The sequence below is a fragment of the Sardina pilchardus genome, chromosome 24 (assembly GCF_963854185.1).
Source record: "Sardina pilchardus chromosome 24, fSarPil1.1, whole genome shotgun sequence".
NCBI classification, from domain to species: Eukaryota; Metazoa; Chordata; class Actinopteri; order Clupeiformes; family Clupeidae; genus Sardina; species Sardina pilchardus.
The window spans coordinates 15,673,202-15,690,701 of record NC_085017.1 but is presented as its reverse complement, the minus strand read 5'-3'; the positions used below and the strand labels follow the sequence as shown (position 1 = coordinate 15,690,701).

At 47.4% G+C, this 17,500-nt stretch overlaps 1 protein-coding gene across 3 annotated transcripts in view; it reads left to right on the top strand.

Annotated features, from left to right (window-relative positions):
- Positions 1-17,500, top strand: part of samd12 (sterile alpha motif domain containing 12) — a 70,487-nt gene that overhangs the window by 51,449 nt on the left and 1,538 nt on the right. For all 3 annotated transcript variants that reach the window (XM_062530186.1, XM_062530183.1, XM_062530184.1), the window contains exon 5: positions 16,866-17,500. This exon is cut by the window's right edge and continues 1,538 nt beyond it. In XM_062530186.1, coding sequence (XP_062386170.1) covers positions 16,866-16,900 — 35 coding nt within the window. In that variant the 3' untranslated portion in view covers positions 16,901-17,500. The remainder of the gene's footprint in view (positions 1-16,865) is intronic.

Genomic DNA, 17,500 nt, shown 5'->3' with positions numbered 1-17,500 from the left:
TTTGCTATCAGAACCTCCTAGAGTTCCTTTTGTGTGGATTTTCTTAAATCACTATTAACTACAAGCTTTGAACCTCCCGAAAAAAATGCAAGGGGCTTTGATGTACGATATAAAGCTCTTTTCACCACACATAAAAAATATCATCTACTAATTAGATTCCCGTGGCATCATTAAAGCAGAATCTTTTTTATTCTATCCATCAGAATGTAGAAGTATAGATTTTCTTTTTTGTTCATAAAGGGGGCATCATCAGCGGTGCATTTTCTTTTGCATGCCGCTCTCCTGAAATGAGGTTATGAAGATCAAATGCAGGAGAGAAATCAATATCACACCGCACAATCTTTCTGATCTTTTCCACTCTCTCTGTTAATGAAGGATGTTATGATGGTGAAATAGAAAAAGACGAGATTTATCAGTCTCGTCGAGAAATCTCGAATGAAACCGAGGAGACAGCCGCCGCCGCGGTGGCGATGAATCGACACACTCAAGCCTGGCAGTTATCGCAATCCAGTTGGGAAACAAGCAGAAGGAAAATCGACACTTTAGATTCAAAACCCCCCCCATTCGACTGGGAGTAATCATGGCGTCGCTATCCGTGGCTGGACTATCCATCAGGACATGCCGCCTCGTGCCTCTTAAATTTGTCAGCAGTGCCATTTCAATTGGGGCGGCCTCAGAAATGTGTGGCTAGGCATTTGTAGCCTGCTGCAATCCACCGTGGCTTTGAGTCCCCCCCCCCCCCCACCACCAGACACCCCCCCTCTCTTCCTTCCGTCTTCTAAATACACAGAAGATAAGTTCAAGCTGTCGTTGCCTTTGTGGCGGCAGTGACCACAACAATCGAGTTGAGAGAGACAAGAAGAAATAAAAAGGACCAGATTGGCGTGTGTGTTTGATGGCGGACCATATGCTATCAATCTCTCGTTCCTTTTGTGTGTGTGTGTGTGTGTGTGTGTGTGTGTGTGTGTGTGTGTGCAGACGTTGGGAATGGCTGCCCACACAGTGTAAATTACTGGAAGACACGATGTACCGTCAAACATGTGGGCTTACGCTGCACAAAAAGAAAAACCACGAAAAGGGCGGAAAGGGGGGAATAGGTGAAATATTAACCATGTGCTTTACAAGAGCTCAAGGGAAGATGGAGCCAATGTGGACACTGCTAATATTTGCACACACACAGCATCTGGGGAGGAGAAAGAGAGAGAGAGAGAGGGGGAGGGAGAGAGAAGGAGTGCATGAGGGCTATGGTGAGGATGAGTTGAAAGAGGAGATGGAGGAAGTGCGAGAGGGGAGATGGAGAAGGGAGTGAATGAGGGGAGAGGAATAGAGAGTGGGCTCTTCAGAGAGGAAGGGAGTGAAGGAGAGAGTGAGATAGAGAGAGGGATAGAGAGGGATAGAGAGAGAGAAAGAGAGAGTGGGGGGGAGGGGGGGGCCTTGCATCAGGAGGCCTTTGATCCGCGGCCTTGCCCTTGCCCCCTGGAAATGCAATTAAAATGGAGAAGAGGTGAAGGCCGTGTGATCAACGTGATCCTGACACGGCTTTTAATTATAAATGTTTGCGCAGCGGAAAGTGGACCCCCACCACCACCACCACCACCACCATCTTCCACACCACCCCACGGACCCCACGGACCCCACATCCCCTCTGGCCAAACAGAGCCCTCTGTGGGGTTGGGGGGTGGGGGAGAGCGGGGTGGATCATAGGGAAGAGGGTAGCCTAGGACGGGCTGGAGCGCTGGGCCCTGAGAGAAGAGGAGCCTGGACAGAAAGTAGAAGTGAAGGCCCCTGTTAACCCCCATTACCCTTCTCTTCTTCTCAGCGCCATTAGCAGAATACCAATTCCCTACTCTCTTGCTCTCTCTCTCTCTCTCTCTCTCACACTCTCTCTTGCTCTCTCTCTCTCTCTTTCATTCACTCTCTGGTTCACTCATTCTGCTTTCTTTTGCCGTCACACAATTTTGTATGTGTGTATGGGCATGTGTGTGTGTGTGTGTGTGTGTGTGTGTGTGTGTGTGTGTGTGTGTGTGTGTGTGTGTGTGTGTGTGTGGGGAGAGGGGGGACTGCTGACAAACGGGCCAAGGGGAATGTGATTGGTGAAAGCAGATGTTTAGTGAATGCTAAGCACCTACTTAATTCCCCAGTCAAAAAGATGCTCGGGCTGATCTCAATATTTATCTCCCGCACGGTTATCAGGCACAAATGTGCAGCAGCATGTGAATTTTGAAAATGGATATGCTCTGATGGGGAAAAAATAGTCTGTACATACATTCTCTCCTTCCTTCTATCTCGCATCTCTCACTCTCTCTATCTCTCTCTTTCTCTTTCTCTCTCTCTCTCTCTCTCTCTCTCTCTCTCTCTCTCTCTCTCTCTCTCTCTCTCTCTTTTTACACAACATCTACTCAGAAGACTGACATTCCTGAAGCAGTGGAAGCGGAATGGAAGTGCTTTCCATGTATACTTTGGGGGGTTTTACATATAAATGCACTATTGGTGAATGCATTGCTCCAGCACCTTGCTTGCGTTAAGCAGGCATCGAGGGTGTGCTGATGATGTCGGTGTTGCAGAGACATGGCAGCAAGAACAGGAAGACCAGGATGTTGGTTGCGATCAAAGGAGATGAGAAGTCCTGCCATTCTTCCTTTACTCCACTGACTGAATCCATCTTCTGCAACAGTGTCACGTAAATCTCTAAGAAGTAAACAGTCTTCTTCTTCTTCTTCTTCTTCTTCTTCTTCTTCTTCTTCTTCTTCTTCTTCTTCTTCTTCTTCTTCTTCTTCTTCTTCTTCTTCTTCATCTTCATCTTCTTCTTCTTTTTCTTCTTCTTCTTCTTCCCAGTAAAGTCTTGTGTATAAATTACACCCTGCTGCAAAATAGCCCTTCTCTTGTCTCGGCCCCCAGTCCAAGTTCAAGCTAAGATTCCTATTGCTCCTTATTTCTCCTAAGAGATGTTTTAAAAAAAAAGAAAAAAAAAGTGGTGAGATCCAATTTCAAGTGTTGCTTTCCTAAGGGCTGTCACTGAATGGACTTCACTGTTCTGGGAAAATGTTGGGTTGCATACTGTATCACTGTGACCACCACAATTTTGCTGAGAATCTACTGTGGATAGCAAGAACAAATTAGCACCCGCACTGTAGACTCTAGTTCACAGACCACTGGGCTTTTGATAAATTAAGCTAATAAATGGATTTATGGACTGGAAACAGTGCCCAACAGATGCTGGAATGAGCAAAGTCACGCAATGACATTAACAGGTGTAGAGAATCATGTTGAAATTGCTGAAAAATGGCAGTAGTTGTTTACTGACCTTTGAACTTAACCTGTTCTTTGCCATGCAGCTTCTGATGCCGTGCAATGGAATGCATAGAAAATAGTACAACGATAGTCGTAGGGAAGAGTTTTCAGTTTGGAATGGTTCTGTTTGGATTGAACTATTAATTTTGTAGTTGGCTGGCAGAAAAGGTCTTGCGTTCAGAGCAGCCTGACAATAGAGTTTCAGCAAGCGACTCGACCAAAGTTGGTGAAGAAGAATGTATTTTAATCAAAGTGCCTGACCCCTGTGGCCTTGAAGTAATAACATCTGGCCTCAATTTGAGATATTACGCAAGGCGTAATTTAACCGCATAATGTTTCTTCTTTTCTGACATTTACGTCTGATATTTATAGAGGTGAAAAGATTCTCCACAACCTGCCCCATGCCTCTGCTTATCGAGCGCTTCACTTTGCTGACGCATTTCAAGCCAGGAAACATCTGCGGCAGATGTTCCTGTTAAGTCACCCAGGGATTGCTTGTCCCCAGATCTCCGCGGAGCTCCAATCAGAGAGTGAGCTCGGGTCCCGTGGAGTCGCAACATGCACAGAACTCTCTGGAATGCGGCTCTCTAACATCATACCCGGAGCTGGATTTCAGCTTGGCATCTGCAATATATCAAAATGTCTGCATGTAAACTATTTCTTTTATTTTTTTTTCACTTTCTGTTTTTTTTTTTTTGCCGAGAAAACATTGCTGCTTGGTATGCCACAGTTGTTATGGTCGTTATATGCTCATCCCATGAACTTTGTGACTTTGTATATTTATGCTAGGGAAAGTTTTCCATAGATACAGTTGTGGTTGCTTTTTCTGTTTATAGAGATCTTGGGAGGAACTCGGTAATGAAAGCAGTGTGCTCCCAGAGACCCTGTTTTACCCCACCGTTAGCCATACGCTATGTCAGACCACTTTTTTACTCTCTCCGCCGCCTTAATTTCAGCTTGTTGCGTAAACTGTGTTTGCCTGGCAAGGGCGCTCTGTAATTATTGACAAGAGGAGTAAACAGTCGTTCCCCTCAGAGACAAGCCCCGCAGGTGAGTTGGCACGCCACGTAGGGTAGGTAGGGTGTGCTGCTCCCCACTCCGATTCTTCTCCCCGTCGGTTCGGTTTTCAAAAAGCCGCCTGACGTGTTGTTGCTTGAGAATGTGGTTTCACTTTTTAGCCCGAGCGAATGCGCGGCAGCAGTCTCTCTCGACCACAGGTTATGTGAATGCCCCACAGCGACTGCTTGTAATTGCGTGGGCACGGGAGAAAGATGAAGCGGCTGAGCCGCTTTAGGGACTAAGGAGAGAGAGATAGAGAGAGAGGGAGGGAGGGAGAGAGAGAGCGAGAGAGAGAGAGATAGAGAGAGAAGAGCGAGAGAGAGAGAGAGAAAGAGAGGGAGAGAGAGAGAGAGAGAGAGAGAGATAGATGGGAGTAAAAGAGAGCTTTCTGATGTAAATGTGGTTTCTCTAAATAGTTGACGAAGTCGCTGCGGCTCCATCAAGGCCGCGCTACACCTTGATGAAGATCTCCAGCTGTGACGTCAATTACTGAAGCAGGAGCTGTTAACACGACACGCGACAGGCGATCCATCACAAGCGCCGCACAGACTCGAGTCGACGTCAATACCACCCTCTTAGAGAGAGAGAGAGAGCGATATAGAGACGTGAAGACAATACACCTCTTCAGCACCACCCCCCCCTTCTCTCTCACTCACTCACTCTCTCCTTCCGTCTCAATCACCCTCTCTTTCAGTCATGCTGAGCTCTATCTCTCTCCTCCCACATTATCATCTTGTCGTCTCTCCCCTCTCTCTTTCTCTCGTAATCGCTGTTTAACGTCCACTCCTCACTGTCCCTCTGTGTTCCGTCTTTAACCGCCCTATCAGCTACACCCACGCCGCCTCAACTCACCCTCTTCTCGCTCGTCTCTCTACACCACCCACCCACCCACCACCGTCCTCCCTCCACCTCCCTTCTTCTTTCGTTCCAATTGAAGCCCACCATTTTCAAATCAGCATGCCAAGTTTGCATTGACTGACTGTCCACCCCACGGTGACAAGTTTTCATTGTCAGTAATGCCTCACTGCCTACATTAGCACTAATAATGTAGGTTTCTCTCGTTTCTATCCCCCGTGCTGTTGAAAGGGCTTTAGTGTTTGTCTGTCTATTTCTGATTGTTATTCAGAGTGTCTTATTTTGAGGGATGTTTTTTTTTTTTTTTTCTCTCTACGTTTTTGATTTCATACTCGAATTGTCAGTAAAAAATTACTGCAGAGAGCTAGCACCTGGCCCTCAGTGATCCGCAAAGACAGGCTCATTCCCCCTCCTCATCCCTAATGAAGAATGAAATCCTGTCATTTTCTGCTGCAGGGTTTCAGACGAGTTTTTCCTCCAATCGTCGGCGTCGCTTTGGCTTTATTTGTTATATTTATTTTGCCTACAGAAACCCAAATAGATTTAGAGAGACGCCATGCAAATGGACGATGATTCATGCAATGAATAGAGCCTAGGCAATGGGCGGAAATAATTCCTATGGCAAAGTAATGTGCACACTTATTCACACAATGTTTTCACACATGCACACACACATACCCCCCCCCCCACACACACACACACACACACACAGGTCAAAGAGTGGTGACTCATGCGTGGGGTGGGTTGGAGAGATTGGCTATCTGTTGGGCTATAAGCCGGGCATGTGATTGGTGTCATTACACTCCAGGTGTTATGTGGGCAATGCTGTGGCATCTGTGCCCAGTTAGAAGAGCATCTCCCCACCGCGCCAGCGCTTACGTTGGCATGTGGCAGACTGAGTCAGCCTGGGCTGCCTGGTAGCGCCAGGTTTGGCTGGTGCCAGAGCTCTGGACCAAAGCCTGTGTTAGGCTTGCGAGGTGGAAGAGTTTGCTTGGCTCTGTACTGGAGCTGTATCTGAGCAGCATCTGTGGTGAGAACCCGGGTCTTGCTTTGAGCTCAGAGCTCAGAGGAGAGGCTCCGAGTCCTGAGCTCCACCATCTGCATATTTTCCACCTTTCCCAGTTGACTGACCACACTTGTCTGACTATTAAACCCCTCAGGTTCAAGCTTAGTAACATCTGCATGGTTGCTTGTCCTCACCTACAGTAATTTCCTGCATACAAACCACATTGTGTATAAGCCGCAGGACAGTGTTTTATGCAAATTAAAAGAAACAAAACCATATTCACACCATATTAACTGCCCCCCTGTATTAACCTCATAGCTGAGGAAATTTTGCTAAATCAATGTATAAGCCGCGGCTAATAGTTGGGAAATTACGGTAGGAGACCACTTGATGTTCATGACTGGGTTTGACATTTCAGCTGATTAGTTTTGTAAGTGATATATCGAAAAAAAATATGTTTGCCATCGGCTCCTAGCACAAACCAGTTCCTTGTTTCATAACACACTAAGAATTCTCTATTATGTAATAGCTCCTTTTTGATGTCCTTGTTGCGCTAACACAACAATTGTTTTTGACTTTCTCCTCTGAAAAGTTTGAGCCTACATATTTAGGTCAAAAAAGGTGAGCACAAGATGTAGTGTAGTACAGTGTTACTTCATGTGTGTGATGATGGGGATTGGGAATCAAAGAAGCTTTATTGGCATGACAAGTGCTTGTGTTGTCAAACCAGGTACACAAATTCAGTGCATAAATATGTAAGACACAGAGACACACTGTCAGTTCAGTCATCTCACATCAGTCATTGACACTTTGTTCTGACAGTAAACAGGGTTAGGACTAGGGTTAACTTCATGGAAGTATCGAGTATTTGTGTGTGTGTGTGTGTGTGTGTGTGTGTGTGTGCAACCTTGTGGACGTGTGAGAGAGGCAGAGTGTATTTGTACACCGTGTGTCACGCTCGCTCAAACGACACATGCACAAAAGCTATGTATATCACATAGTTGTCATGGCAACTCTCAAATCAAGTCAAATCTAATTCCGAGTGATTACATGTATGTGGAATAAAAACATGCTAGTAACCTTCACGTATGTGTTCAAATAAGAGAACATATACGTCAGTATTTTATTTCATTTTTTTCAATATGTATTTTCAGAGCTACCAAGCTCTGTCCCTGTTAGTCATTTATTTACAACGCAATTACAACGTTCTAGTAGATAAACTGAAGGGTGGCTCATTTTTTAATTCGGTTTATCTGCTTCTCTATCCCCATAGTTCTGTCTGTCCTCCACTCTCTGTCTGACATTTCGTACCTTGCATTTAGGTGTGCTCCATGAGTTGCATCTACCTCTCCTCTCGTCTCTTTTCTTTATTTATTTTATTTGTGTCTGTTTGTTTCATTTGTGTGTGCAGAGTAGGCGTTTGAACAGGTGACCCATTTCACTGGAGCTGCCGGGTGGAAGTGAACAAATTAGTCACTGGCAGTACAAATACACACCCCCTTCCAGCCTCTCCCCTCCTCTCACGCCTCGATTTCTCTATTTCTTTCATCGATTTCTTTTTTTTTTTTTTTACTTTACTGCCATGTCTTTTACTGGCAATCTAGAATCGTTGTTTCTTTATGGTTGGCAGTAAAAAAAAAAGGGGCTGCACCTCCTATTTGGCCGCGAATGTGCTAGACTAGAACTCTATCTCTCCCTCTTTTCGCTCTCTCTCACTCACTCACTTTCTATCTCAGGGATAGTGATGAAGGGCGAACTCGGAGGCTTCTAACAGACTTGATGCACTTGATGATGAGGAGGTGGAGGCTGGGGGGGGGGGTTGGGGTTGGGCGGAGGGGAAAGGAGGGGAGGGGAAAGTGTTTTCCTGGCGACACACTCCCCAGAGTGGAGATGCACTTCCTGTTATTAATATTTATCGTTTAGGTAGCTTAGCTGCAGCCCCCCTCCAGAGCGACCTACATAGCTGACGGTTTGCTTCGGCGCTGTGGGTCTGCATGACTGTGCTTGTGTATGTGTGCATGTGTGTGTCTGTGTGTCATGTGTCTGTGTGTGTGTCTATGTGTGTGTGTGTGTGTGTGTGTGTGTGTTTATATAAGGGTGTGTATGTGTGCGCATGCGTATGTGTGAGTGTGTGTGTGTGTGTGTGTGGCGCAAGCCCTGCCGTGCGACACACACAGTCTGTTCAGGTGCATCCCAGTGCACGAGGGACAGCCCAGCGCCTCAACTGTGCATATGAACTTCCTCTGACCCCCTTGGGAAAAAAACACACACACGCACACACACACACACACACACACACACAGATTCACTAGACTATGGCAAGACACTGACTGCAAATCTGGCATCAGCGTTTGGCTCTTAGTGAAGGAAATGAGAGATTTGTTAGCTTAGCTTGAGTGTTTGTGGGTGGAGGAGATGGCGAGACATGTTTGTGGGTGGAAGGAATATTCTTGCTTTTACCAGAGGCATTTTGCTTGAACAGCTAAGAAGGACATTTGTTCAGAATAACCTGATGTTTGAGAGACCTCTTGCACCCTATCTGAACTTCTCATATAATGTATACACCCATTTACTTGTACACTTCAGTTAACCCCCAGGAGGTTCTTGTATAAGAGCCTAAATATTTGGAATGAAGCTAAGATTTGTCCTTTTGTTTGACCTCTCTTGCCTTAAAAATAAACAAGGGAGGGCAAGTACAAAAAGGCGACAAAACATGACTACTAAAGTAGAATAATTCAGCTTCGCCCCCTCTCTCAAACACCCACACCGTCACAGTATAAGTAAACGCGCCTCTGCCAGGCTAATTGTTTGTTGAATTGATTTCTGATTTAATTACAGGCCTGTTACGTTTACCCACCGAAGCCCAGGGACCCAGTCCTAACAATAGGGGCGGGTTGTACGAAACAAAAGAGCCAGTGAATCAAAAGACTGGTAGAAAAGTAGCTACCGCACACACATTGCTCTCAGAAAAGAGAAAGTTTTCTGCATTGCAAAACAGCAGAGCTTCCTGTTAATGGAGGCCCACGCTAGGTGTTAGCCTTGAAGCTTCACTTTTTGACACTCATACACAGCGCTCCTGTTTATGCCTTTGACCTCTGGAGATGGGTTCACCACTGTTTCTTTTTCTCTCTATAGAGCTAGCTTGTTATTAAATCCATCATGGTTGTTTGTTTTTTCTTCTTACCTACTGTAACCATTAGCCTGCGTGAGCTGAGGTAGGTAGGGCACTTAAGATGGAGGCACATCTTTCTTGTGAATAGGGTGAGTGGGTTGGGAGATAACAAGGTGAACGTTTAGTGAGGAAAACTGTGGCAAGGACATTGCGGAAAACGTCCATAGTGCAAAAATGCAAGACCTCCTTTTCTCTTTCCTGTAAGAATTTCCTTTCCCTGTAAGAATTGCCTCTTAGTGCGAAGGCCTTAACTCCCCCCCTGACAGATTAAAAAATGTCTCATTCTCTATGTGTCCTTAACTGACATCTGTGGTTGGTATTTGAGTGCAAACGAAGGGCATTTTTTCCTCAGTGGTATCAAAAGGTTTGACAAGCAATGCTGAGTCATTACTCAGAGAATGTTTGACATTCAGAGATGTTAAAGGTCACCAAGTGGAAGTGCTACATGTATGTGAGGGCACAGCTCTTATCAGTGGTTCCGATGAGCTTGAACGAAAGGGGAAAGCGTAAAGCCGTCATGTTGAAGTGTTTTTCCGTGAGAGTCCCTATTCTCTAGCCCATCACAGTCATAACAAGGACAAGGGATTATGTGGCACACCGACTTACAAATATGGCCGCCAGGGCGTTCTTTTCACAACAGTCCAGAGCGGAGTTCTCGACTCGAGTTCAGGGACAAGTCTCACGGCAGCCCGAGCCTCTGTCAGACTGGCCCATTGTTGAGCAGACTCAAACTGTAATGGGGACGTTCTCATTTTTTCCTCATCAAGTTTTTTCTCATCACAAGTCCACAGAAAGACTTTGTTTCTACGTTTTTTTTATTTTATGGTTAAGATGTGGGGAAAAATAAAGACACTCAAGTGTCCCCATCTCACACTGTACTGTGCAGATTCTGTCTGTACTCAATGTCCTGTCATATACTGCTACATTGAATTTTGCAGTTTTTGGTTTTTCCTTCATCTTGGCTAGAACAGTTGCTTCAGTTCTTTTCTTTTTCTGCATTTTATTTTTCGTTATTCATCATCTGTGATGGCCATTGCTGAGTGGACGGCTGTCACCACAGAAGATATGAGGAAGTCGTTCAGTCGGTTTGTCGTTCAGTCGGTCTGTCGTTCGGTCGGTCTGACGTTCAGTCGGTCTGTCGTTGGGTCGGTCTGTCGGTCAGTCTGTCTGTCGTTCGGCCGGCCTGTCTGTCTGTTGTTCGGTCGGTCGGTCTGTCGTTTGGTCGTTCGGTCTGTCGTTTGGTCTGTCGTTCGGCCGGTCGGTCGTTCGGTCGGTCTGTCGTTAGGTCGGTTGATCGGTCGGTCTCCCTCCCTGAGCGTAGCACAATGGCCGCCGTGGCGGCGTGCTAAATAAATGATGGCACAGCTATTTCTGAGCTGAAGTGTAAATGCAGTAATCCACAGAGCAGGAGCCGAGAGAGGAATCGGTGCAGCCTCATTGGGGAGTACGCCACTCTCTTCATCTTCTCTCTCTTCCTCTCTCTCTTTCTCTCTCTCTCTCTGTCTCTCTTGCTGTCTCTCTCCCTCTCTACATCGCACGCCATCCTCTCACACCCTCCTCCGACTGCTCTCTCTCTCCCTTTCTCGCTCTGTCGTTCCCTCTTCCTCTCCCACACACTCTCTTCATCTTCTGCCTGCCTCTCCCTCTTTTCACACACTCTCCTTTTCTCTCCGTCTCTCACATCCTCACCCAACCACTCTTTCTCTCTCTCTCTTCTCACTATCTCCACTAATCCCTCTCTTTTCTGCTGTTTCTGTCAGAGGAGATATTATGATATTCCCCACCATATGCCAGGCTACTTTAGTCTGTCTGCTCTGCATCTCTCTCTCTTTCTCTCTCTCTCACTCTCTCTCGCTCTCTCCCTCTCTCTCTGTCTGCTCTGCATCTCTCTCTCTCTATCTTCCTCTCTCTCTGCCTGTTCTCTGCATTACAGGTTAACCCTTACCAGAGAAATCTGTTGAGCCAAATCAATTAATCATTAGAAGCAGTCACAACCGTTCAACATTCAGCACTGAAGACAGCTGGTTCCGCAGGTCACAGGAGATAGAGAGAGGGAGAGAGAGAGAGAGAAGAGAGGGAGAGAGAGAGTGAAAGAGAGAAAGAGAGAGAGAGGGGGGGGGGGGGCAGAAACTACTTCCCCTCTGGATACAAAGGGTACATAATGGTTCCAACTTTCCCCTCAGCCCTGTCGCGCTATTTGTCTACAGTGAGAGCTAGCCTCCAATAACAGTGTGTAATAGGACATAATGGCGCGTAGTTAATCATAGCCTGTGTGGGGGGTGAGGAGGTTAATGATGGCACAGGAGCGCTCTTGAGAGTGAACCCCTGCCTGCCAGGTATTTATCAACGCCATGTGTGGGTCCTTGCAAGGTCACAGCAGCAGGGGACATCCTGGTCTCACCTGTAGAGAGAAAAAAGGGGGAACGAGAAGCTACGATCTCAGGACTTTTTAGAGTACTAAAGAACTGAACGTTCCTCTTGTTATTTGATGCCTCTATAGATGAGCCATGTAACCCTAGGTCTTTTATCTGGTGCTTTTGCAGTGTCATCTTGCAGTGTTATCAGTGGTTAACCCGAAGAGGAACAGGAAACAGCATGTGAGGAGGACATGCAAAAATAGCATTCAGTTGTATGCAAATGTATCCACACAGTACACATGTAAACACCTCACTCCGCCCCGGTACACTCACACACAGACACACTGCACAGTATACTTCTAAACACATGACCCCCTAACTCTCTCACATACACACACACACACACACACACACACACACACAGCACACACACACACACACACACACACACACACACACACACAGCACACAGCAGCACTCTCTCCATGGCTTCAGTTTACAATCTGACGAGGTCTGTAGGAAAACTGGCTGTCGGTTGTGCACAGGCAGCGCTAATGTATTCAGGAACATGAAGCAAAATAAGGAGGCAGAAGCCGCGGAGCATCAGTGAGAGACTCCTCCATCCCGCTAACTGCACACTCGTTCTCCGACCCCCCCCCCCCCCCTCCATCCCTCCCTCCCGACCCCCCTCCTCTTCCATCCGTCACTTTCCCTGTTATCCCTCGTTTCTTCCCTTCTTCGCCTGTTTTTCACACACACACATACACACACACACACACACACACACACACACACATGCAGCGAGGGGTGCGCTCAGATGAGAAGAAGATGAAAAGCAAGAGAGACAGAGAGAGAAACAGAGAGAGACAGAGAGAGAGAGAGAGAGAGAGAGAGAGAAACAGAGAGAGAGAGAGAGAGAGAGAGGAGGATGCATGCAGAGCGGATGCGAGCGCGTGATGAGCGTCAGGGCCAAACAAGCGAAGCGGCTCCCCGGCATGAAAAGGCTTATTTGCTTAACCTCAGCGGGTTATGCTGATCGCGAGCTCCGCGCGAGAATACACTTCCCTTCTCCGCAGTTGTTTGTTTGGAAATTGAGGGCAGTGCAAAAAAAAAAGCAAAGGGAGGCTTGTGAGCAAGAGAGAGAAAAAGATAGAGAAAAAAAGAAAAGAGAGACAGAGAGAGAGTCTAAAACAGACGGAAAGAAAGAACAGGATGACCTATTTAAACCTATAAAGTGGGAAAGTGCCCCCGCTAAGTCTGTGCACCGTGTTTACAAAAACAGCCTTGTTTGGGAACGGCCTTTGATTTGCTATAGAGACGATGCTGACTGGAGGCAAGCTGCAGTCTCCTCAGGCTCTGGCTGTTTGTTCCAAATCAGGTCCTGCCAGTGGAGTGGACCTTGTGCACATTCACAATCGCTACAGCAGCTGTGTGGCGGCCTCCAACAGGTGCTCGTCCTTACCCCACATTCACACTGTCTCCGTCCGTCAACGGATCTCATTCACTTTGCATGGGGCAGACTCGAAATGCATTGTGGGTCCATCCGTCCCTTCAGCTCCGTTGCCTCCGTCAAGAAAGTTGAAAAATTTTCAACTTTTCAGGCAGCGACGGATCCGTCAGCCAATCAGATCACGTGTATGCAAATACACATACGGCAGATCCAACCTCCGTGATCCGTTGACGGACGGAGACAGTGTGTACGCGGGGTTAGTCCTGGACATGATGTAGCCCAGTCCGGCTCTAGAGCAAACCTGGACAGGAACCAGGAGTCTCTTCGGAGTTTTCCTAGGAAGGGTTGGTGTTTGAAGACGCCAACGTCATTTTCCATGCAGTGTTGCCACCATCAACTGAAAGGCACCTTAATCCTAACCCTAACCCTAACCTCAAGCCATGCCTAACCCTAATCCTAACCCTAACCCTAACCTCAAGCCATGCCTAACCCTAATCCTAACCCTAACCCTAACCTCAAGCCATGCCTAATCCTAACCCTAACCTCAAGCCATGCCTAATCCTAACCCTAACCTCAAGCCATGCCTAACCCTAGCACCTTCCAGGCAGCGCTGCCTTGAAGACAATGTTGGGGGCTTAAAACACCAAGGAATGAAGGATTGGTTCGAGAGCTCGTAGGGGCCGACAGAGGAGGAGTGGGTCATCCATTTCCGTTACGTTGGGTGGGTGTGGACAGTTTAACGCAGGCCGTAGATGGAACCAAAGTGGAACTCTATGCTGGAAACACTGCAGCACTGTGAGCTGGCAGATAAGGAGCAATCACAGGTGCAGCACTACCTTCGCCGTGCGTGTGTGTGTGTGTGTGTGTGTGTGTATGTGTGTGTGTGTGTGTGTGTGTGTGTGTGTGTGTGAGTGTGAGTGTGTGTGTGAGTGTGTGTGTGTGTGTGTGCACTTCGCAAGCAACTGTGTGTGTACTGTGCCGGTGATTTAATAAAAGGAGGAAGGGTGATTACTAATGCATAGCTTGCCTCCAGCTCTCTCTCTTACCCCTCTCTCTCCCTCTCTCTCTCTCCCTCTCTCACTCTCCCTCCCTATCTCTCTCACCTTCTCCCTCCCTCTCTCTCTCTCCCTCTCTCACTCACTCTCTCTGTTGAGTCTTTCTAAGGAACTCACCTCATGAGCACCTGTCTCTGAGACTCCCTCTCTCTCTCTCTCTCTCTCTCTCCCTCTCTCTCTCTCTCTTTCCTCCCTCTCTCCTCCCCCCCTTTAATGTGTCTGAATCAAATTCATCCAAATTCATCATTCTCGCCAAGTCGCTGGGGAAAAACCCGCTGTGCAATTGGCGAAATAGAAAGTGTCTAATGCCTGTCTCTGTTTTCTCCCCCCTTCGCGTCCCCGCCCGTGGGGGGGGGGAATTGCGCGGACAGACGGCCGCATTAATAAACACGCCGGTTCCTTTTGTTTGGGAGCGAGATGGCTCCCTGTGTTAACGCCCGCCATCAGAGAGAAGCCGCAAAGCCTCCGAATGCCTCGCTCATCCTCCTTTTGGATCTCAGCGTGGTTAAATCATTCTTTTTCTCCTTTTTTTTATTCCCTCGTTCTCTCTCTCTCTACCCCCCCCCCCCCCCCCCCTCTTTAATTCCTCTCTGCTCTGTCGTCTGAGGCAGGGGAACAGGGGAGCCGAAGTGCCTAGGATGGAGTTGAAGGCACTTCTCTCTCCTCACTGCCAGGTTTTATTGAGGTCGAATTGAAGACGATGGGTGGAGAGGAGGGAAGTGGAAAAAAAATTGGAAAATAGTTCACAGTAGTTGACCTTCAAGGATTTCTCAGGAATAGAAAGGTGTTTAAAAAAAGAGTAGAATATCAGATTTGGAGGAGCGGTATGGGGGGGGTGGGGGGGGGGGGGGGTGAGTGAGGTTTCAGTCTGTCTGCCAAGCCTCAAAAACAGTAATCATATGTTGCCTCGACGGATCGTGGTGTGTCTGTCAGGACGCGCCAAAGCTTTTGACTCGACGCCCGCTGCCAAAGTATTCGGAGCGATTTTTCATGCTGATTTGTCTTTTGTTGAAAGGCTAAGGGAATGAGCTCAGTAGACACAGCGCCGATGCACTGCTGGAACTAGCGCTCTCTCGAGTAGCGGCAGAGTTCACCGTGCTCGACCCCGGCTGTGCTGGCAAAACAAAAACAATGCAGCGAGGAAAATGACTAAATAAATAAATAAACAATGGTGAAAAGAAATCCTGACCTTGACTGAAAATAGAAAAACACAATGTATCATTGGACAGAACCCCAGGGGCTGTTCTCTACCCCCCAGCTCCAAACAGTGTGTGTGTGTCCTGTTTGTGTGTATGTGTGTGTGTGTGTGTGTGTGTGTGTGTGTGTGTGTGTGTGTGTGTGTGTGTGTGTGTGTGTGTGTGTGTGTGTGTGTGTGTCCTGTGTGTGTGTGTGTGTGTGTGTGTGTGTGTGTGTGTGTGTGTGTGTTTATGTACATGTTTTGCTGTTTGTGTGAGCATGTATGCATATCCACTTGTACACAATGTGAATATGTGTGTGCATATATACAGTTTGTGTGTTTGTCGGCTTCTGTTTGACGTTCACTGAAGATGTTCGGCTCTCTGACAGCTTGTCAGGCTTCTGCCTACTAATGAAATTCAAATGACACGTATGTATTCAGCCATAATCAGCAGGGATCTCGTATTCCATCACCATGCACTTTCACACAAAACACACCATCAAAGTCATTTTTTTTTCTTCTGGTTTTGCTTTGATTTTGTTGCACAGTATACAACAGCATACACTGTACACTATACAGCATACAGCTCCAAGAAATGGGCATATTTGTTTGTGTGATTGTTCGATAGGGGAGCTTGTGTACTTGGGAGTCCTTGAAAGCGTTTGTTTTGCTGTCAGGAGTCCCATGGTGCCTTTGGCTGGCATTGTAGCGTGTGCACTCGCTGGGTGGGTCGGGCGGCTGTGAATGTCAGCTATCTAGGGGTGCCGTGCCATGCGGCGTGTCATTGGTCGTACATCAAACCTCCGAAATGTCAGACATCTTCCCTTCACTTATGGCTCAGGGCTCACGGTCTAGAAGAGACGAGAGGAGAGAGGACCCTCCATATGTAATGATCCGCCAAGCTCTGCACCATGGGCCGCAGTCGGCTGATACTTGCCGTATTGATTTTGGGGATGTTGTCTGGTGTTTACTTGTCTCTTCCCTTCACTCGTTTTCTCTCTGCATCTCACTCCCTCCTTCCTTCCTGAAGCATTTTATTATTATTCTTTTTTTTTTTTTACAGTTTCCCTCCTTTTTTTGGTCGTCTGTTTGATGTTCCCATGCTGTCCAGCAACGTTGTTTACCACCACGCTTCTCTGTTCTGTTTTGTTTTTTCCCTTTTGGCCTCCTCTCTCTTCTTTTTCATTAATCATCACCACCCTCCCATCTGCCTTTTCCTCATTGTTTGCTTTTCATCTTTTATATTTTTTTCGCATACGTTGTGGTTGAATTTATGCTCTCTCTCTCCTTTCAGTCTCTCTCTCTCTCTCTCTCTCTCTCTCTCCCTCTTCGCTTTTCACTCATTCCATATGGTTCAATAAAGGCAGTTTAAAAGTCAACAATCTAATCTCCTTATGGTTAACATTCTCTCTGTCTCTCTCTGTTTCTGTCTTTGTCTGGCAGCTTCTCTGGAGAGTTCTCTGGAGTGCTCTCCGTAACCTGCGTCCAGTCCTCCAGGAGAACCCCGGGGGCCATCACCTGATCCTGGGGCAATCTTCCTCTTCAACACCCCCCCCCCCCCTCCAGCCCCCCCACCCAGACTCCCCACCTCACCTTCTCAAGACCTCCTCTACCCGACTATCTCACTAATCAACCTCACAATATGACCCATTCCGCTGAGTAACTGAAACTGACGCCAGACTCAAATACTCCCCCAACCTCATCCCCCCCCGACCCCCATTCAGCCTGATATCCAAGGTGTATTGACTTGAACTTTGAGGAAACTACATTTCCCACAATCCCCCTTGGCCACACCAGGAAATTGGGACTACTTGGATGACAGATCTCAGGAGTCCGCCTCCTGACAGACGACCCCCCCTATGGAAGGACATTGCGTTGGCCTGTCAGACGAATGCCGACCGTCGCGTCTCGACCTCTCCCGCAGTCTGTTGAATATTTTACGCCGTGCACTTTACTGCCCCATCGCTTTCCTGTCCGTCTGACCGCACCTCTGCTCACCGCCACTGCTCCTGCCCGGTCCTGTCTGTCTATCTGTCAGTATGCGCAGCTGAGCATGCTGCCATACAAACACACACTCA